The following is a 21,320-nucleotide window of genomic DNA, read 5'->3' as shown; positions in this document are numbered from 1 at the left end:
CATAAAAGCCTGCCCAAAGCTTTCTGTGTGGGTGGCTTGGTTGATAATTGCCAGCCAATCAAACGCACAAATTAAATATGGGTCTGCACCAACCTCGAAGGTAATTGGGAACAGCAATGCCCCCAGATGCCCCTTCCCCCTTTCTTGGTACTCATCGCTTGGGATTGGGCAGGAACGGCAGGCACTTACTTTCATCGACCGCCGCCCGCTCTATCCTCGATCGTGCACATCTGCTGTCGTAATTCGTGGTGTTTCATCCATCCTGCAGATATCTCTCGGTTTTCTTGGAATAGGCTCGGGATCTTGACATCTCAATTTCAACAGTTACCGTCGTCCCTCTTTAGTCGCATCCCGTCCCCCCCTGCCTACCAAATCTACAAAATGGCTGCCGCAAACACCATCTTCCCTAAGAGCCACGTCGGTTTCGACAGCATTACTTCTCAGATTGAGAAAAAGCTTTTGAAGCGTGGTTTCCAGTTTAACGTTATTTGCGTTGGTACGTGTCGATGGCGAATCCAGTACCTAGGTTATGAAACTACAGCTAACCATTTGTCAACGGTGCAGGCCAGACTGGTCTCGGCAAGTCAACCCTGATCAACACCATCTTTGCTTCGCACCTCATCGACTCCAAGGGCCGTCTGCAGCCTGATGAGGCTATTCGCTCGACTACCGAGATTCAGAGTGTTTCCCATATCATTGAGGAGAATGGGGTTCGCTTGAGGCTCAACATCGTCGATACCCCTGGTTATGGCGACCTAGTCAACAACGACCGCTGCTGGGATCCCATTGTCAAGTATATCAAGGACCAGCACTCTGCTTACCTGCGAAAGGAGCTCACTGCTCAGCGAGAACGCTATATTCAGGACACCCGCATTCACTGCTGCCTGTTTTTCATCCAGCCTTCTGGTCATTCGCTGAAGCCTATTGATATCGTTGTCTTGAAGAAGCTGTCCGATGTCGTCAACGTTGTTCCCGTTATTGCCAAGGCTGATACATTGACCGTTGAGGAGCGCCTGGCTTTCAAGGAGCGCATCAAGGAGGAATTTGCTTTCCACAATCTTAAGATGTACCCCTATGATAATGAGGAGTTTGATGACGAGGAGCGGTCCCTGAACGGCCAGATCAAGGTAAGTCTTGCAACATGTTGGACGGAATCAACAGAATCTAAGTCATGAAATAGGGCCTCGTTCCATTTGCCGTTGTTGGCTCCGAGAAGTCCATAATGATCGATGGTAAACAGGTCCGCGGTCGCCAGAACCGGTGGGGTGTCATCAATGTGGAGGACGAGAACCACTGCGAATTTGTCTACCTCCGCAACTTTCTCCTCCGAACCCATCTTCAGGATCTTATCGAAACTACTTCCCAGATCCATTACGAGACCTTCCGTGCCAAGCAGCTGTTGGCCCTCAAGGAGAGCAGTGCACACGGCGGCGGCGCGAACAGCAGACCCATCAGTCCTGCTGCGGACCGAGAATTGAGCCGCAGCTCGCAAAGAATGGCCATGAACGGCTATTAAGCCAATGTTTGCGTAATCTTGTACTGGCGAGGGAGCAACGGCGTCGCTTGGAGCTTAAGGGTTCATGTCGCCGAATAATTCCTTACGAACTTGAAATATTTCTCACGGTGTCATGTGAATACAGAAAGGGCAGTGACATCCTTTGTCTGGAGAGGTTGGTCACATGCCACATTATGGTGCGATTCGGGCTTGCTGACAAAAGCCCTTTATTTGGTTTTCAAAAAGGATCGTGGATGGTGTCGTCAGCGCCTAGCAGGAGAGGCGGATATTTGACCAGCCTCCGGATCCAGAGCAATCAGCCTCAGCACGTCAGAACCGAGTCGTATTGACTTTATGGGAGCTCCGGCACCAAATTTAATTCCCCTCCCGCCATCCATAGGCCCAAGGCTCTTTTTTTTTTGTCCCCTGCGTCTTCTTGCTGTCTTTACTAGCCTCGGCCCCGAGCTATTGTTGCAATTTTTCTTTAGTCTTTAATCAGACCTTCATACCTTCCACTCTAAGAATAGCTGGAGTTGGCTTCGTCACCCGGAAAAATGAAACTTTGATGTGAAAATGACATTGGTACCCTTTAGTTTATGCCATGTGCCAGACCTTGTCTATGACGTTGATATATACATGTATATTGAGCGTTGTACAAATCTTGTTGCAAAGCTAGCTACTTTTTGTTATTGCTCACGTTATTATATTGATTCTTTGTGGTGAAGGTCATGTTTGTGCAGTATATCACTTCTAGTGTAACGTTCGTCAGGGTCATTAGTCCGAGGATTCATAGATGTACGCCTCAAGCTCCTTGTAGGCCTTGTCAAGGTCATGATTGACGATGATCTTGTCATGGACGCCAGGGGTCTTTGAGAAGTCAAGTTCGACGACGGCCCTGCTGAGTCTCTTCTGGATACTAGCCTCGTCCTCGGTACCACGACCGCGAAGACGGGCTTCCAGGACCTCGAGCGACGGAGGAGCAATGAAAACGTAGCGGGCGGCGATGCTCGACTGCTTGATCTGCTTGACGCCCTACTGTAAGTCAGCGGGGGGTAAGGGGCCTGCGTCCGGGTCCGGCGGAGCATTACGGACCTCCATTTCGATGTCGAGCAACACGACCTTTCCCTTGCTGGTCTGCTCCTCGATCGTGCGCTTGCTTGTTCCGTAGCGGTTGCCGCCGAACTGGGCGTGCTCCACGAAGCCCTGGCTGGCGATGAGGTCTTCGAAGTCGGCCATGGACACGTAGTGGTAGTCGACGCCGTCGGTCTCGCCAGGCCGCGGGGAGCGGGTGGTGTGCGAGACGGACAGGCAGAACGTGTCTGGGTGCTGGGCGAAGAGGCGGTTGTACAGGGTGCCCTTTCCGACGCCTGAGGGGCCCGAGATGACGACCGGGCGGCGGTCTGGCGGTACTGATGGCGAAAGGGTTAGCCGCCGTGGGGTGGTGACGGGGTGGTTGGTGGTTCTGCGCACGTACGGGTGGCCATTGTGAGGAAATGACGGTGGTTGTGGGCTCGGATCAGTCTTGGGAAGACTGGGGAGGCGAGCAGGCGACGGACTCGGAGCATGGGAATGATGGCGAGAGCAACGTGCAGATCTGGGCGGTTGGTGGGTTGGCTGGTGTCTTTGGGCGTTTAGGTGGGCGGTCTAGACTGGGAAGGCGGTGTGGGATATATCGATACGGTGCCCTGCCGGCTGTCCTGTCTCCTTCGCGGTTGCAGAACTTGTAAAATGATGTAACGAGTTACCAGATGTCAGTGTTTCTTGGTTACCACGGCCCGACCGGTCGTCTTGCTCGGGAAGCGAACAGCGGTCGGCACTTGACTGCGACAAATGGTGACTCTGCAACTCTTGAGATGTGAGAGTCGGACCGAGCAGAGCCAAGCCAGTTGGGTCACGTGTGGGCAGGCAGCAGGACCTGATCCTTTGATGGCTGACCGACTGGGTCGGCCTCAAGAAGACAACAATCATTACAACTTTACGCAAAAGCATTCTTTTGGAGCCACGCACTCGGCAGTTGGAAAATGTGAGGGTGCAATGTCGCCATGGGTCTCATCGGCAGCTAAGGAAAAAAATCGGCTAAACGTGCCGGTCGACCGCATTGTGGGGACGGAGCGAACGAAGTTGGCAAGTCCGACGATCAATGGCAGCAGACGCAGGAACGGACATAATCAGTCCGATCTCTGGACCAATCGACGAATGCGAATGCGGCGCATGTCTCGCGTCCTGAATCGCATTGAGCGTCTGTCGTCGTGCACCGGCTTCCCTGGAGCGGCGATTACGGGTGTCGCGGCATCGAGTCCCCTCGGGGTGGTCGTGGTCACGACTTCACGACGCCACGCAACCCAATGAACGGGGACCGGTGTCGCTCCTCGACCGACGAACCCGGGTTACTGTTCCAGCCTCACCACGAGGCGAACACGTCAACTCGCCTCCTGCGCGACCTCGACCGCGCCAAGCCAGTCTGGAGCCACGATGGACTGCAGAAGGCTGCCGACGAGGGCGATTGCGTCTCCCCAGGAGCCGCGGGCCGGGCCGCTTCTTGCTCTTGCCGACGACGACCTCAATTCCAGCCCGACCGCGACGGCCACGTCAAGACGGCGGGCCCGCGACTCCGAGGGGGGCAAGAAAGTCACGGGCCTGAGCGCCGTCCCCGTCCCCCAAGACGAAGGCACGTTGTTCAGCATGGCCGGCAGCAACAACACCAGTACAGGAGGGACTGATGGCAAGCTAGAAGGCGGTGCCTTTGCTCGACGACGTCTACACGAGTGTGTGCGAACCTGGGCGATGAACGAGTGCTCCGTACCAAGACAAGACGTACGTCCCCTTTGCATTCTTTACATGTGTGCAAACTGTGCGTCGGTTGCAAATACCGGCCCGTGACAGACTATGACATGATGCCGCAAATATCGCCGTCCCGCCACGCACACCTCTTGCCGCGACGCCCGTCACTTCTTCTCGCTCTCCTTTTCCTTCACCTCCTTGTCGGCCGCCTTTTCAGCCACCTTGGGATCGGGAGCCTTGTCCGTCTGGGCATACCCGCGCAAGGGACGCCGATACTCGTCCTCGCGGGACCTGCTTCGCGCGTGAGAAGTCGTGCACGCCGAGCCCGTATCGCAGGGCACGCAAAACTCGTGCGTGCCGTGGTCGATGGCGCGGCAGCAAGAAATGCAGCAGGGAATGTCGTTCATCTCCTGCCTTTTTTCTTCTTCGTCTTCGTCTTCGTCTTCGTCTTCGTCTTCGTCTTCGTCTTCGTCTCCGTCTTCCTCGTCAACATGCGTCCAGCGTCCGCACGGGCAAGCCGGACCAGTCGAGGAAAGAAAAGGGGCGAGGGCCACAACTCACAAATGACTCGCAGCTTGCAAGTGATGCCCGTGGCGCTTCTGCTTCTGCTTCTGCTTCTGCTTCTGCTTCAGCCTCGATGACCTGATCTTGTCTCTTCTCTTCTTGGTCTCAAGAATTGGAAAAGGGTATAAGGAAAGGTCCCCAGGTACGGAGCACTATTTATACATGTAAAAAAGGAAAACAAGACCATTTCGCTCCCCTCCAAGGGTAGGCCGCAGCAAGGCCAGACGTCTTCCCACCCTCCGTGTGTCCTAGAAAAGTCCAACATACATGCCCATGCCCATGCCCATGCCATGCCATGCCGGCCCGTCAAACCGCTCGGCTGCCACCACAGGCGGACCGAGTACGGAGTATGGCCGCTGTGCGTTCGCAAACAACAGCTGGCCAATTCCCTCTCACTCGATTTTTTTGGTTTCCCCTCCCCCCCTCCCCCGCCGTATCGTGTCACGGATTCATTCATTCATTACACGGGGGCAGCAAACAACGACCTCGAGTTGTAGGTGACACACGGCTCTTTTTTTCCTTCCTGTCTCGTCTTTTCTTTTTTCGAACAAACACACAGACGGGCTTGTGCCATGACATCACGCACCCGGCGGGCAGGGGAGGGGGCCAGTGTGGCGAAAGGCAGGAAAACAAGAGAAACCGGGCGAAGAGAAGAGGGGCAAGGGGAAAAGGACCAGATGCAAACGTGACAGGTCATCTTTTGCGCCGAGAGCGTACAGGATGGATGGAGTAGGACACTGTTCTCGTCGTCTCCTTGGATACTTTTGTCGAAAGGGGAAGAAAACCCGGGGGTGCGGGGGCGGGTTTGGTAAAAAGCAAAAAAAAAGCAAAAAAAAAAAGTACAAATAAAATAAAATAAAAAAGGCTCGTGGTATGCCGTACGGAGTAGCTGTCTGGATATTATGTATTACTTTGGGAAGAAAATGAGGGGCCGAGCAGGAGCAGGAGCAGAACAGGGTGGAAGAAAAGACACCTTTACTCCGTGCCCTGCTGTGCTGGTGTGTCCTACGTGGTTCTACTGGTGAGACATGCACGTAGCCGTTGACAAACATATGCATCCTGGGTCTGTGTGATAAGTTAAGAGGTGGCGGGAGCAGCGGCGGCGGCGGCGACGAAGATATGTTGTGCATTCTATTTGCAGGAGTGACGCAATCGTCAATTGCGCTGCATGTCCGCCTTGGTCCATCAACCATTGATGTTGTTGGCACTGCATCGCACTTCGGCGTGACGAGCAATATTCTTCTGTCCTGCGCTCTTGGCAATCCAATCATGCTTGTACCTCGACGTGTGGCAATCAAAGTCACACGTATACTGGGGAGAGTACTGCATGACATGGCAGTGGAAACGATATGTAAGTGCGTGGTTTTGATTTATCCGTGTCTTGAGCCGTCATCCCCCCAGCCCGTCTCCTAGCCCACACATGTCCCTTGCCGTCTGTCCAGGCAGCCGTCAGGGCCTGATATTGGAATATCTCGCTTGTCTCCGTGTCTCCGTACGGAGTAGTCTAGCTTGCAGGAATTACAACAACAAAACATGAGGTACTGATTAGCGTTACCCGTCTACAATCCCTCCCTTCGCTTCGACACACACCCTACGCCCTCGCACAACCGCCAGTCGCCACCCGTTTGTTTCATACATCCTTCGTAAATTACGCATCTAAGCCTTGAATTCTTCGGCCTTGCTCTGCTCCCACTTGCCGGGAATCAGAGCCAAGGGCACGATACCGGAAACGTGCATATCAGGTCCGAAAATCTTGGCGTTGAGGCCCAACTCTTGAGTGGCAGCCTTCATATTCTTGAGGCCTTCCTGGTAGTTCGGTCCGGCACGACGGACCCAGATCTGGACATTGTGCTCGTTGAGCTGGGTGGCGTAGTCACGCAGAGCACGGATGACACCCTTGAAGGTGCTGGCAACATTGGTGAAGTTGGCGATGCCGCCACCAATGAAGAGAACTTTGCCCTGGTCGGACATGGGGGCGCGGAGCATCAAGTCCAAGACTGTGCGCGCATAGTGGTAGGTCTGAGACTCTGTGGGAGCCCCAGAGTATTCACCATAGTTGGCCAGCTCGTCGGCAAAGCCAGCGGCGGCGATGGCATCGGCGTAGACGACGGACGCACCGCCACCGGCAACCAGGGTCCAGATACGGCCGTTGGGGTTCAAAACAGTGAGCTTCAGAGAGGCACCAGTTTTGGCGTCCATCTCAGCAATATAAGCCTCCTCCTTGGTCAGCTCACGACCGAAAGGAGCAGGGAACTCCATGGGAGGACCGGCATCAATGTTGACCTTTTCGCCGTTGGCCGGAGCAACGTTGGTGAGACCAAGGGCAGCGGGAGAGCGAGCAATGGCCCACTTGACGCCGCACTCAAAGTCAGCAGTCTGGTCCAACTTGGCAGCCAAGTCGAGGAAGTGGACGGCAGCAGAAGTCTTGTCCTCGTTGGGAATCACGACCAAGGGGTTGATCTCGAGGTATGTGAACTGGCAGTCAACGTACACAGCGTACAACCGGCTGATGAAGTCGACGAGGACATTGTGGACGCCGCGTGGAACTTCTTTGAGCAGAGTGGCGGCAATCTCTTCGTTTGAAGGGAATTCTTCAAGATCAACGGGGATCAGCAGCTTCTCTGCTTTGGCATCCACGTCGCCAACATCAACACCACCCTCGTGGGTGAAGAGAATCCAGTCACCCTAAGAGGCAATCAAAAGTTAGCACCCAACACGACTAAGACGGGAATAGCAAAAAGAACGGTCCAATCACAGGGAAATGGCTGGATCAAGGGCCGCTGTAGAGTCTTGCTATGGGATTTGGAAACACTGCATGACACCAGGGATCGGGATCTAAAAGGGCAATTGACCATGGACCCTCCCTGTGGTGACATCCGTTCGCCCGTCCGCACTTGAAGCTGGATAGTGAGCGACCGATGCGAGCCGCCTCCAGAACCCCCAACATTTGCATCGACACAAGATGGCCAGCTGCCGCTCTGTGACCAGCACAAAGGATTCAACGGAAAAATTACCATCTCAAAATTGGTTTTGCTTCCTTCTTTTTGAGTGCGACAAGAAAAAAGAAGTCAAGTACGTGTGAAATATCCTGGCAGGAGGTCCGAGACGATGCCGTAGTGTCTTGGACCACCAGCGCCCAAATGTTCATGGCCAAAATTTGGACTATTCGGAGGACGAGACGGAGAAGGGAAATGAAAAGACAGTGAGCTCACTTACATCACGGACAGAGTTGATGTTTATGTAGTACTCAGTATCCTGAGGGTGAGGAACGAAGGGCTCGACGAGGAATTGTCTCAAGACGCCAGTGATGTGCTCAACCTTCTGCTCCTTTCCGGCTCGCTCAGCGATCCAGGCCTTGGCTTCGGGCCAAGTCTTGTTCAAAGCCAGAAGACCACTCTTGCCACGACGCTTGATCAGCTGGTCGGGTTTTGCGACGAACTTGGCATTGGGCTGGAGGAGCCAAGGGAAGGTGACCTCGGCTTGGTTCAGTACATCCTCGACATTAGCATCCTCGGGAAAGTGCAGCGAAGCCAATCTGGGAGGAGGGTTGTGCTTGGTCGGCGGGGGAAGCGGTGAGGGCTTGATAACGGGAGCACGAGTGAGGTGGTAGTTGAGGATGGCCTTGCCATCGGCCTCGGCGATCGACTTGGCGGACATGGTGAGCTTTGGCAAAGACGAATTGGTGTGAAAATGGAGCCTCGGGGTGTCTCCAGGTTTCTCTGTCCTCAAGTGCTCGATCCGAATTATTCTTCTGCGCAAACCGTTACCAAGAAATTCATCTCTAGCGTTGGTGGGATCGTCTGCTCAACCACCTTGCAGAGATTCGAAGGTGGTTTAGGCTGCACATACCAATGCAGAGGCAAGCTCGGCTGGACCCTGACGCGAGGCGGAACAAGTTGCGCAGCTGTCAGGTAGGAACAGAGACGTAGACAGTGATGCGAGGAGAGGAGTGAGGATGAAGCGTGATGAGAGAAATGGATGGAGCTTGATAGCGTAGAGTGTGACGGTCGAAATCGAGCCGAAGTCAGCCTTCAAAATTTTGGGCTCCAGGTCAGCGTTGAAAAGCTCCTGCCAGGATGCGCATGGCGGCGGCCACCAGCTGAACTGCTCAATCGAGAGGGGCAACGGGAAGGAACGTTCAAGCTTGGCCTGCCTCAGACCCCGCAGCGCATCAAATCTGGGTCGTGGCCAGTGGTCACTGTGCGGTGCTTGTTGGAGGAATTCCCTCGGGGCCATTCACAGGCGCCTTCACCGCCAACATGGAACCATACCGCTGTGTTGTGTGCCGTGGCGGTCGGGGGAGGAGCCATTGGGGCCACCAGGCACGCACACACACCGACGGCGAGAGTACCGGTACATTCGATCTGGGCATGCCCCAGCGGTTGAGAGGTGCCAGTGCCAAGTGTGGGCCGTCTGGGGACTCATCAATGTTGGCGTTCACAAGAGCAGTTGAGTGACCCGCTCCGTCGGCCAGATTCTGTCAGGACCCTGGCGAGCGTGATGGTGGGCGTTGGGTCGCATGGGCGCTGGCGCTGGCGCTGGCGCTGGCACTGGCACTGGCATCGGCGTCGGCATCGGCAGCCCGCTCACAGCTCACAGCTCACACACGGACTACAGAGTATTGGGTTGCCGGGCCAAGAAATGGCATTCTGGCGATGCCTGGTTTCTACTTCAGTTGGGACGGAGAGACAAATGCTGCAGCAACTGGTAAGAATTGACTCGTTCTAGGCGTCAACAGAGTGATCAGACCTCCAAAGCTCAAAAGCAGCGGGGCAACTCGGTCGCTCCCGCGCTGCCAACAGACGGGTCAACGGGTCAACGAGTCAACATTTCCATTCAATGCTGTGGCCGGATCCCGAGCTCCGTCCATGGGCCACACATATCCCGTCGCAGCTCGCAGCTCGGACACCGTCATTTGGGGCGCTCATTTATTACTCCCGACTCTGCACGCGCATTTTCCTCCCGTGTGTAAAATAACGTACCTCACGGGGGTACAGTCGTCGACGGAACAGCCAATAGGGCGGGTGTAGGTCTGAATCGAGGTACTCCGTCCGCGCCCCCCTGCCGAATTGGAACGGATGCCGCATTTCGGAGGAGGAAAGACGGGAATCACCATCAGGGTTGATCCTCTCCGTAATTATCTTACCGCCGCTGCACCGAGTGGCTGGCAGCAATGTCAGGCTGAATTCCTGGAGTAAGCAGGCACATGGCTCGGAGCCCGAAACGCATCTTGGTGGTGTGAGCGAAGCCATCCGTCGTGTTGCTACGACGTACGCAGTCCTGCTAACATCGGGCTGTTCATATACGGAGTACGTGATTGTTTTTTGTTTTATGGGAAAAAGGCGTGGATGGGGGGTGCAGAAGCCGACAACGGCCAGGGCAATTTGCCGCTGTAGCGGTACCTCGTTGCTGGCCGGGGCTTTTTTTTTTTTTCCCCTGCTTCTTTTTGCTGAGCCCTCCCGGTAGCTGCGGCGGGGTCCCGCCACTTTTACCTCTGCTAGCCTCAAATAGTCGCACCAGCAAAGGCGGCCGATTCAACAGATTGACCAGAGAGTCAAAGCCGACCAGTAACAGCCAGGCGAGAAGACGCAAAAAGGGGACAACAAAAATAATTGCTGCCCCAACTCATTCCCTGGCATCGAAATCCTCTGGTAGGCTGCCTCCTCACCCGCACCCCGAGCTCCGTACACCTCAAGGCACTGATTTATTCATTCCCAAAGTCTCAAGCTCTGCGCGCCACGACGCAGTAGGGGATTGCGGGTATCGCCAGGAAACATCACATCAGCCGGTAGGTTGCCTCGAGTCCTTGACGTCCCCTTTTTTTCTCCGTTTCCCTTTCCCAGCTTCTCCCGAGTTGCCTCGCCGTGACGGCAGGTATTTTGCCCCCGTCAGCCAGTCGGTGCTGTTTGACCCGTTGACGCTCAGACGCTTCAGGCTGGCACTCGACATCAATTGATGGCAACAGTCTGCTATATCCCGTTTTTTCCTGGGCCACCTGGCGTGCTCTGCTGCGCTGTGCAGGGTCAAATGGGCTGCCCCACCCACCGGTCAGCGTCTTTTAGTTGGCCAGCAGTTGAGCTGGAGCCCACTTGAGCAATCCGCAGACGGCTTCAGCGCGTGGACCATAGAAGCAACAGCGACCGGTTCCCAATGCTCAGCATCTAGAAAGCTTCCTCAACTCGCGCTCTCCCTCGCCTCTGACAAAGGTCTTCCCTTCTCCTTCCGTTCCCTCTTCTGAGACTGTTTAATTGTTTGCAACTTCTCGCCGCCTTCTCTGTTTTCCACATCTCCATTGCTCCCTTTGCAATTGGAGAACTTGTCTACCAGGCTCGCACAGCTGTGCCTCAACAAAGCCACGCCAGCTGCTAACCGTTACTCACCAAAGGCTCGCACCAGAAAATCGCCGGCTTTCTCTCCTCACGCCGTCACCGTCTTTCCGTCTTCCACTCATTCCACGCTCCTGCCGCGGACGACATTCGCCCCCAGCCATGGTTCAAGCGACGAACAGCGGCCCCAATGGCCCCAAGGGTCAGCTCTCTGCCAACGACCATATTCAGCGTTTCGCTGCTCCCAGCCGACCGTTGAGCCCTCTTCCTGAGCACGCTCTCTTCAACGACAAGACTAGATGCTTTGTTTACGGTCTCCAGCCTCGTGCTGTCCAGGGCATGCTGGACTTCGACTTCATCTGCAAACGCAAGACTCCTTCGGTTGCTGGCATCATCTACACCTTCGGCGGCCAGTTTGTTAGCAAGATGTATTGGGGCACCAGCGAGACCTTGCTGCCCGTCTACCAGCAGGTTGACAAGGCCATGGCCAAACACCCCGAGGTCGACGTCGTTGTCAACTTTGCTTCTTCCCGAAGTGTCTACAGCTCTACTTTGGAGCTCATGCAGAATCCCCAGATCAAGACCATTGCCATCATTGCTGAGGGTGTTCCCGAGCGGGTAAGTTTCTGCAGTTGATGGGGTGTTGAATGTCTTCCATCAGCCCGGGCCATCGTACATCAAAAGCTCAACCCGCCCTAGGATTTGTGTGCTGACAATGCAATAGCGAGCTCGTGAGATTGCCCATGTTGCCAAGAAGAAGGGCGTCACCATTATTGGCCCAGCCACTGTCGGTGGCATCAAGCCCGGCAGCTTCAAGATCGGAAACACTGGCGGTATGATGGATAACATTGTCGCCTCCAAGCTCTACCGCAAGGGCTCCGTCGGTTACGTTTCCAAGTCCGGCGGCATGTCCAACGAACTCAACAACATCATTTCCCAGAACACGGATGGTGTCTACGAGGGTATTGCTATTGGCGGTGACAGGTACCCTGGAACCACCTTTATTGACCACATGCTCCGATTCCAGGCCGATCCCGACTGCAAGATGCTTGTTCTTCTCGGTGAAGTTGGCGGCGTGGAGGAATACAAGGTCATCGAGGCTGTCAGTCAGGGCATCATCACCAAGCCTATTGTCGCTTGGGCCATTGGAACTTGCGCCAGCATGTTCAAAACCGAGGTTCAATTCGGTCACGCTGGTTCTTTCGCCAACTCGCAGCTCGAGACCGCCGCCACCAAGAACACGATGATGCGCCAGGCTGGTATCCACGTCCCCCGTACGTTTGAGGATATGCCCGCTATGCTTAAGCAGGTTTATGACAAGCTGGTCACGCAGGGTACGATCGTGCCCCAGGCTGAGCCTGTTGTTCCAAAGATCCCTATTGACTACTCCTGGGCCCAGGAGCTGGGTCTCATCCGAAAACCTGCTGCCTTCATCTCCACCATTTCTGATGACCGTGGTCAGGAACTCCTCTACGCCGGGATGCCCATCTCTGACGTGTTCAAGGAGGATATCGGCATCGGTGGTGTCATGTCCTTGCTGTGGTTCCGTCGTCGTCTGCCCGACTACGCGTCCAAGTTCTTGGAGATGGTTCTCATGCTCACCGCCGACCACGGCCCTGCCGTGTCTGGTGCCATGAACACCATTATTACTACCCGTGCCGGCAAGGACCTGATCAGTGCTCTGGTCTCTGGTCTGTTGACCATCGGCTCCCGATTTGGTGGTGCTTTGGATGGTGCCGCTGAAGAGTTCACCCGTGCCTTTGACAAGGGTCTGAGCCCCAGAGAGTTTGTTGACAGCATGCGCAAGGCTAACAAGCTCATCCCTGGTATTGGCCACAGAGTGAAGTCCCGCAACAACCCCGACTTGCGCGTCGAGCTGGTCAAGGAGTACGTCCTGTCCAGGTTCCCCAGCCACAAGCTGCTTGACTACGCGCTTGCTGTTGAGACCGTCACCACCTCCAAGAAGGATAATCTGATCCTCAACGTCGACGGCTGCATCGCCGTCTGCTTTGTCGATCTGCTCCGCAACTGTGGTGCCTTCTCCACCGAGGAGGCTGAGGACTATCTAGGAATGGGTGTTCTCAACGGTCTCTTCGTCCTTGGCCGAAGCATTGGTCTGATTGCTCACTACCTCGACCAAAAGAGACTGCGCACTGGTCTGTACCGCCACCCTTGGGATGATATCACGTACTTGCTACCCAACCTCCGCGAAGGCCGGCCTGGTGCCGAAGGCAGAGTGGAGGTTCAGATGTAGGGTATCGAAAAGGAATTATGCCATGAGCGTGGCGTCTCTTTTGAAACGTGCATTTGGTGATTTGATGCGACGGGATATAGTGACGACGGGTGTAATAACTCGATGAATGTCGACTAGGAAGCGGCATAGGGCTAGTTTCCGCGTAATAAACCATAGATGGGAAATTTTACGTTTTTACTGTACTCGATGTCTTGCAAGTATATAGCATTGAGACTCTGTTGTATACTGGTGAAACATTGCTGGCCGATCAATAATAGCATATCGGCACGACAGGTTTGCCCGAGCAACACCAGATCGAGGCGCCAATTCAACGAGCCAGCTAGCAGTCGGTTGTTGAGACGCCCATGCCGATGCCCACTTGTCGCACTAAAAAAAGGACGTGGCCCACGTCACACCTTTTGTGTGTGGTAGACCACCTTGGAAGTTATACTATGCGACACCACTCTCCCCACTTGGGCTTAGTTTTTTTTATACTAGTACGTACGGAGTACGGAGTACGTAACGGGCAACGGAATCATCGAGCAACGGACACCACGTGACCTCGAATTTGTCCTCGACAAATGGCAACAACCAAGTCACGGTGCGGTCCAACCCATCTCCTCCACCAGGTTCCCGACGACATCACCAAGCACCCAAGCCCGTCGCAGTCGCGCAGGCAGCCAATGCCGTAGCCGTGCGTCGCGAAACAATCCCCCTTCCCTCTCTTCCAAGCCAGACGCAGACGGCCTAGAGGAAAAAGAAAAAGCCCGAATTCCAACCTACACAAAGCACGTGAGTCGGCCGTCCACGAGGCCGCGAGCGCAACATCCGGTCCAGACACCCCCCTCGGCCCCGACAAACAACCACCAGACGGGCAGCACGGCGGAAGCGAGGAGAAAGGAAGCGAGGAGAGGAGAAGAGAAGAGAACAGAGGCAGGGGGCCGAGATGTCGTTTTTCCGAATCACCCTGCACCGGTCGGCGATTGGGCTCCCCGAGCGGACGAGGGGCGTGCTCGCGGCGCTAGGGCTGCGCCGGCGCATGCAGACCGTCTTCCACCCCGTGGAGCCGCAGTTTGCGGGCATGATATTCAAGGTCAAGGAGCTGGTGAGGGTGGAGGAGGTGCGCGAGAGGTTGACGCCCGCGGAGCTGAGGCGCGAGAGGACCCCGGATGCCGGGTTCTACGTCGAGAGGGCCGTGAGGAGGATGTGATGCGATTTGATTTCCTTGGTGTTTTTTTCTCTCTTCTCCTACCGGCGTGGTGATCGAGCCGCAGAGTGCTTGTCATATCTGCATATTGTTGCCTGGGACCCGCCGCGGGCGAGGAAGAAGTGTAAATTATATTGTGCGACGGAGACGCAAGGGTCTCGCTTGCCGCTTCCCCTTTTCTCTCTCCTTCCTCTTTCCTCTTTCCGTGAGCCCCTGGGATGTATTGTACATTGCGTTGAGAAATCCTCCCCGCCCCTCCCATTTGTGTGCGCCTGCAAACTTTAAAAGCTTCTCGCTTTGTCTACGTACTCCTGCGAAGGGGTCTCGTACTCGCTCACAAAGTATGTCTCGCAGTGCCGGCCCAGCCAAACTGTAAACTTGCCGATTTCCTCTCTCAGACGGGAGACGGACTGTTGGTCCATGTTTGTCTGGGCTAAAAGTTCGGGGAGGGAAACTATGGCATGGTGCTGTTAGCATGAGGGATCTGAAGAGGAGGGGGGTGTGGAGGAGGATGATAGGCGAAGGGGAGAGGAGCGTTTCTGTGATGAAGCATGAAGCATACCGATTAGACGGGCGAGGTGCTCGGCGCCGTAGACGTCGCAGACGCTCTTGTACTCGGGGGATTCTACATTGTCCCACAGTTTACGTAGCTCAATGTACTGGTGGCGCTCGAAGCTTGGAAAGTGTTAGTGGATTTTTAATTTTTTTTTTGTGTTTTTTTTTTTTTGGCGGTCAAAGGATGACGGTGGATTTTTTGAGTGGAGCAGGAATTTGCGGGAGGCAGGGCACACATCTTGGGAGCGTCGACTGCCAGGTGGATGAAGCTGAATGAGCAAAGTGATTGATTGATTCATGGGCCATACCGATATAGTAGTATTCTGCTGAGTGCCTTTTCGAAATATTCCCGGAAGCCAGCAACGACTTCCTCCAATATATCCATGCTAGCAGATGCCGCCTCGCGATGGGGCCGCTCAAATGAGAGGTAGTCCTCGAGGATTTTGGTGACAGGCTTCGGGTGCGGGAGCGGCACAAGCTGGTTGTTCTTTGTAATGTTCTCCCAGTCGTCGACAAGCATGGCCTGGATGTGATCGGGCACGGGAAGATTGATCATGGGTTTGCTGTGAAAGGCATCCTCCTATGCCACGATTAGTCGTGTGGGCGTGAAATGGCAATTTTCCGGTGCCGGACAAGACGCGGCAACGGCGGGAAATGTCGCAAGACAGCTTGCAAGACATGCCACCACTTGGTCCGCATGGATCAGCCCCCCTGATCAAGTTGATTGAAGCGCGGATAGAAGGAAACACACCGCCGGACGAGCTGGGCGCCGACTCATTATTGCACTTGAGACTCTGGGCAAGCCTTTCTCGTGTCGCCTGCTTCGAAGTGTTGGGTGCCTATGCCCCCTGCTTGGGCGGCGGAGAGCGTGCGCTTCAAAGGCGGCCCTTTTGTCTGGGGACGCGGCTCGTAGCGATTGTCAAACAGGATCTGACCCCGGGAGCTCAGATAGCGATGATTGACCCGGGGAAATTTCAAAAGATAATCGGGGGCCATGCGGAGACGCTTGAGTCTGCTGGCAACGTGGTTCCGCCTCGCCCCGGGAGGTGTTGCAGGAGGATCCTGTCGAGGCGGCGGCGCGATAGTCGCGGCGTCTGTCTGTGGGCACCCACGCACGTTGGACAGGGGGAATGTCTGGTGTGCCCGATGCCTTGGGGGGCGAGCATCGTCTGGCTGCTGCCTTGCCCTTGCGCTTTTGGAGCCCTTGCCATCCCTGGGGGGTTTGGAGACTTTGGCGGTCCTGGCTGTATTTGAAGGCTTGGTGGTGTTGACGCCGCTGGCAGCAGGCCGCGGGCACTGGGACTCTGCGAGACCTTGCAGGGGGCCCTTTTGATGCAAATGAAACCGCATGGGAGGCGACATGTAGTTTGCCCCGGTTGGCTGGGCCGAAGCAGATGGTTCAGAGAAGTGAGGAAGGATGCCGGGCGGAATGCCGTGTCCACGAGAGGCGCCTGCTCGTCCATTTATATCCACGCATACATCTAAAATATATCATGTGTATACGCCCACGCGCGCGTGCGGGCAAGCATGCTTTCAGACGGCAATGCGCTTCGGAGCACGGCTAGCCAGAGAGTTCAAGCCGGCAGCGAAGCCGGCAGCGACGGTCGACTGGCGAGAGGGCGAGGGCGCGGATTTAGGTCGAAGCAAGCACACGTTTGGTGGCACCCCAAGGGCCGTCCAGCCCAAGCTTGTCGCGACCAGAAGACGCCCGAACAACGAGAGTGAGGGCAGCAGCGGTAGACCCTGGGGGAGAGGAGACACTCGCATACCCAAAGGACCTCCAAGGATACTGCGGAGCGAGGCAGATGCAGCTCGACATGTTTGCTCAGCCGTGCTCGCGGTGGACATGGCCAGCACTTGCGGCGCACCACCGAGGCATAACACAGCAGGCAGGCAGGCAGGCTCCAGACCAGCGCGAGAAACAACAACAAGCTTGTGCGAAATAATGACTTCTCTTACCTGCTCCAGTTCCCAGTCTTTGCCTCTCCTCGCGCCCCTTCCCCCTTGAGGAGCGCCTGAGCCGCGTTCCTCGCTGCCCCTGGCCGAGTCGCCACCCTTGAGGTTCTTCTTTGGTTGCTTGGGGGGTTTCTGCATGCTGCTCTTGAGGTTGGCGTGAAGCTGGGCAGCCAACTCCTTGTGTTCGTCGTCAAAGGGCCGGATCCTGTCGGCGAGAACCCAGTCATCCCATGTGTTCTTCCAGCCCTTGTAGTGAACTTTGTAGCGGAATCCGTCGCCGGGCTTCTCGCCAGGCTGTACGTCCATGACCTTGGCCTCGTACAGCATGTCCATGTGGAAGCAAAGGACCTTTTCGTCCTTGTTGAATTGCGGCGTCTGTTGCTGGCGCGCCGGAGCCATGACGGCGAGGATGAGCACTTGCAGTGATGGTTGAGGCTTGTGTCAAGCTTTTCCGCCGGCGTCCTTGTGGAAAGATGGATGGGCGGCAGGATGGTTGGGCCGGACTTGCGAGGCGTCCGTCCCAAGTTTGATCAAGTAGACGACGCCAAACCGAAAATTATCAGAGTCGCAGCGGGCGGCGAAGGGTAAAGCCGACCCCCCTGGAAAAATATTGAAAAAAAAAAATCGAAGTAATAATAGTGGTAGTAGAAAGACTGGGTGACGATTATGCTATTCGCAAGTGGTCTGCTGGCGCTGTTGGCAGCACAGAATGAGTGGGCGAGCAAGCGAGTCGGGCAACTGAGAGTGTAGATGACCCGACCATTGCTCGCCTACCTGAGCTGACCTGACCACTATAGTTGACCTGACCTGACCATTGCTATGGGGGGACAAGGGGGCACAATAGATTTCAATTAGTTAGATTTTCTTTAAGGAATCTATTCTTAGTGGAGTGAAAGATAGAGCAAAATAAGTTTTAATTAGGCAGAAAATTATTATAGAATGCAATTAAATTATATAGAATATTTATAAAAAGTAGGTCTAGAAATTTTAATATATTAGCTGTAGCTCTCTTCTAAACTTTTTTTTTTCTTTATGCCTTGCTCTTTTATTAAACTAAGGCTGTACTATTAAAATAATATTGAAATTAATTATTATTTAATTTAAGTTTAATACTAATACTCTATAAAATATATACTTTTCTTTAACTTATTTATTAAAGAAATATCTTATTATAGTATATAAAGTAGAGGTATTATAGTTAAGTGCTAGTGCTCTCTCTTCTGCTAATAACTAGGCAGCTATTTATATATTAATTAATAATTAATTTATATTAAATTTTAACTTTATATTAATTAACTTATATATAGAGTTTTATTAAAACTTAAAGAAACTAGCACTTAGCAAAAATATAAATCTCTATATATCTATAAAGTTATCTTAAAATTACTAGATATTAGTTAAGCCTAAAGTACTTTATAAAGAGAATAGTAGGGTAAGTAATTTATAATTAAATTATAATTTATTCTAGCTAGATTTTAATAGAATTTTATAATAGTTTAATATTAATACTATATAGGTTGCTGCTTGCTTTATATAAAGCGTAAAGTATAACTATTGTAATATATAATAGGCTCTTGCTTGCTACTAAAATAGCAGGAAGGCTGCTAAGTTTAGAATTAGTACTACTACCTAGAGGCAGGCAAAAAGGCTATAGTATATTATAAGTAGTATTTAGGACTAATTTAGAATTAATTATTGCTAAATTCTAACTATCTCTAAATGCAAATCTTCCTAGAGTAAGATTAACCTAAAAAATATTATTAATAAGACTTATCTATATACTCCTCCTCCTAGTAATATAGATAGAAGGCTTAGTAGCAGTACTTATAATAATATCTTATAACTTAGTAATTTTTTTTTAAAAAAAAAAATTAGCATTATAGAATAGATAAATACTCTAGGAATATTGCTAGTTTTTTTTAGTGAATAAAATGAAATTTTTATTTAAAGTATAAATATTTAATTAAACTCTTATAACTATAATTAAATTTAGTGAAATAAATTTATTGTTTAATATATAACTATATATAAATTTAGTGAAATAAATTTATTGTTTAATGCATATATATTAAATACTCTAGATAGCTATAAAGCTATATAACTAGTATATCTTCTTCTTATATTAAGCCTAGAAAACTCTTTAGTAGAAAGAAAAACTCTACCTGCTTTTGTTTTTGCTCTCTAGAGCAGCTCTAGCTCTATGCCGGCTAGGATCTGCCTGTCTTCTGTATATATATAAATATTGCTAGCTTTACTAGCTATATTCTAGAGGGGCTAATAACTTCTAAAAAACTAAGTTTACCTCTAGCTCTACGCTAAAGCTATACTGCTTCTGTCTATTCTTCTGCTATATTCTCTAGCCTTTAATTGTTCTCTCTCTCTAGAGATATAACTTATCTTTATGTAGTATATTATTTATTGCTATCTTAAAGGTAGGCATATAATTAGTAAGTTAATAATAAATTTAATATAAATAAATTCTTATACCTTCTTTATTATGATTGCCTTTATTGTTAAGGCATACTACTAGTTAAAATACTATAATTAGATATACTTTTTGTATTATTAAGAAAACTAAAGTTATCTTTAGAATAATCTTAAAAGATAGCTTTAGAAGGTGCTAGACTAGCTGATCTTTCCTAGCTAGAACTTTAAGTAAAGTTAAAACTAGAATTATTCTCTAAGTTATTAAACTCTAAACAATTTTGCTATTGTTTTTGTTCTAAAATAAAGTTAGTAGATATATAATTATTAAACTAAGGAAATACTATACTATACTTTTTGTAGCCTCCTAGTTTATAAATCTGCCTTATAACTTAGTATCTTAATATAATAATAGAATTTATAAGTAACACTTAGTAGTATCTTATTATAATAAATCCTAATTATATATTTAATAAGCTATAATTATATAATATAAAGAGATATATCTGCTAGCCTATCTATATAATGCCTTATATAATATTTTAATAGTATTAGTTATAGCTAGTAGAGAATTCTAATCTTAAGATAGTATTAATAATGCATTATAGTAGAGTCTAGAACAAATTACTAAATAATATTTATATTAAACTTAAGCAGATAACTCTAGCTATTGCTTTATATCTTATTAGTATTAGAATTAAATTAGAATGCATTTAGAATTAATTCTATAAACCTTTAATTAAATTATATAATTAATTATATTAAGATAAAGAAGTAGCTTTTATTAAAGTTAAAAGCTGTTCTTGCTTGCTATTAGGCCTATTATTATTATGTAAGTAATACTTTTCTATGCCTCTTTTAAAGTATATATAACAAAAGTAAATATAATTTTATGCTTGCTATTTCTAGTCTTATTGTAATAAATTAATATCTTTCTTTAGATATAGCTCTAGACCTAACTTTATAAGTATATACTAATATTATAGTAATATATATATATTATAACTTACCTTATATATATTGCTAATGTTAATTAATTATTACGCTAATAAGGCTTAATATACTTTTATTATAGTTAGCTTATTAGTATTAAAGGTATTTCTATTGTATTAAAATATTAAACTTTTCCTTAAAGAGCTTAAAAACAGTAGAAAACATATAATAATATATATTAACTAATTTACTATTTGTAAATACTCTTATTAATAGAATTGCTAATATATAATTACGTTAGTAATGTAAATTAATATATATATTAAATACCCTAGATAGCTATAAAGCTATATAACTAGTACATCTTCTTCTTATATTAGGCCTAGAAAACCCTTTAGTAGGAAGAAAAACCCTGCCTGCTTCTGTTTTTGCTCCCTAGAGCGGCTCTAGCTCTATGCCAGCTAGGATCTGCCTGTCTTCTGCGCGTGTATAAATATTGCTAGCTTTGCTAGCTGTGTTCTAGAGGGGCTAATAACCCCTAAAAAACTAAGTCTACCTCTAGCTCTATGCTGGGGCTATACTGCTCCTGTTTATTCTCCTGCTATATTCTCTGGCCTTTAATTGTCCCCTCTCCCTAGGGACGCAACCTATCTCTGCGCAGTATGTTGTCTGTTGCTGTCTTAGAGGTAGGCTAGTCTAGCTCTAGGCTGTTATATAACTACTAGCGTAAATATCTAGTGTTTAGTTGCAACAGCTTGTGTAGTTAGATTTACCTTACTTCTATCTTGTGCGTAAATTACCTCTTAGCTTTACAGCTAGCTATAGCCTAACTCTAGCTTTACGCTA

At 50.6% G+C, this 21,320-nt stretch overlaps 6 protein-coding genes across 6 annotated transcripts; 2 read left to right on the top strand and 4 right to left on the bottom strand.

Moving 5' to 3' along the window:
* Positions 1-381: 381 nt before the first annotated feature.
* On the top strand, positions 382-1,516 carry MAM_00851 (cell division control protein 10; the record flags this gene model as incomplete). Its single annotated transcript, XM_040819650.1, has 3 exons — positions 382-496; positions 565-1,127; positions 1,181-1,516. The coding sequence occupies 3 exons, from the start codon at positions 382-384 to the stop codon at positions 1,514-1,516; spliced, it is 1,014 nt and encodes a 337-aa protein (XP_040682915.1).
* Positions 1,517-2,269: 753 nt separating this feature from the next.
* MAM_00850 (guanylate kinase) lies at positions 2,270-2,979 on the bottom strand (the record flags this gene model as incomplete). The annotated part of the gene is made up of 3 exons (XM_040819649.1): positions 2,270-2,527; positions 2,588-2,904; positions 2,970-2,979. The coding sequence occupies 3 exons, from the start codon at positions 2,977-2,979 to the stop codon at positions 2,270-2,272; spliced, it is 585 nt and encodes a 194-aa protein (XP_040682914.1).
* A 3,517-nt stretch (positions 2,980-6,496) lies between these two features.
* On the bottom strand, positions 6,497-8,497 carry MAM_00849 (ATP citrate lyase; the record flags this gene model as incomplete). Its single annotated transcript, XM_040819648.1, has 2 exons — positions 6,497-7,525; positions 8,057-8,497. 2 exons carry the CDS (start codon positions 8,495-8,497, stop codon positions 6,497-6,499), a joined length of 1,470 nt encoding a protein of 489 aa, XP_040682913.1.
* A 2,831-nt stretch (positions 8,498-11,328) lies between these two features.
* MAM_00848 (ATP-citrate synthase subunit 1) lies at positions 11,329-14,609 on the top strand (the record flags this gene model as incomplete). Its single annotated transcript, XM_040819647.1, has 3 exons — positions 11,329-11,784; positions 11,891-13,416; positions 14,270-14,609. 3 exons carry the CDS (start codon positions 11,329-11,331, stop codon positions 14,607-14,609), a joined length of 2,322 nt encoding a protein of 773 aa, XP_040682912.1.
* A 278-nt stretch (positions 14,610-14,887) lies between these two features.
* Positions 14,888-16,511, bottom strand: MAM_00847 (keratinolytic protein; the record flags this gene model as incomplete). Its single annotated transcript, XM_040819646.1, has 4 exons — positions 14,888-15,060; positions 15,169-15,281; positions 15,470-15,741; positions 15,948-16,511. 4 exons carry the CDS (start codon positions 16,509-16,511, stop codon positions 14,888-14,890), a joined length of 1,122 nt encoding a protein of 373 aa, XP_040682911.1.
* A 183-nt stretch (positions 16,512-16,694) lies between these two features.
* On the bottom strand, positions 16,695-17,516 carry MAM_00846 (histone acetylase complex subunit MRG15-2; the record flags this gene model as incomplete). The annotated part of the gene is made up of 1 exon (XM_040819645.1): positions 16,695-17,516. The coding sequence occupies one exon, from the start codon at positions 17,514-17,516 to the stop codon at positions 16,695-16,697; it is 822 nt and encodes a 273-aa protein (XP_040682910.1).
* Between the last annotated feature and the right edge of the window lie 3,804 nt (positions 17,517-21,320).

This window comes from Metarhizium album (genome assembly GCF_000804445.1).
Source record: "Metarhizium album ARSEF 1941 chromosome Unknown scaffold_1, whole genome shotgun sequence".
Taxonomy (NCBI): domain Eukaryota; kingdom Fungi; phylum Ascomycota; class Sordariomycetes; order Hypocreales; family Clavicipitaceae; genus Metarhizium; species Metarhizium album.
Note: the sequence above shows the minus strand (reverse complement) of the source record. Positions and strands in the feature narration are given on the sequence as shown.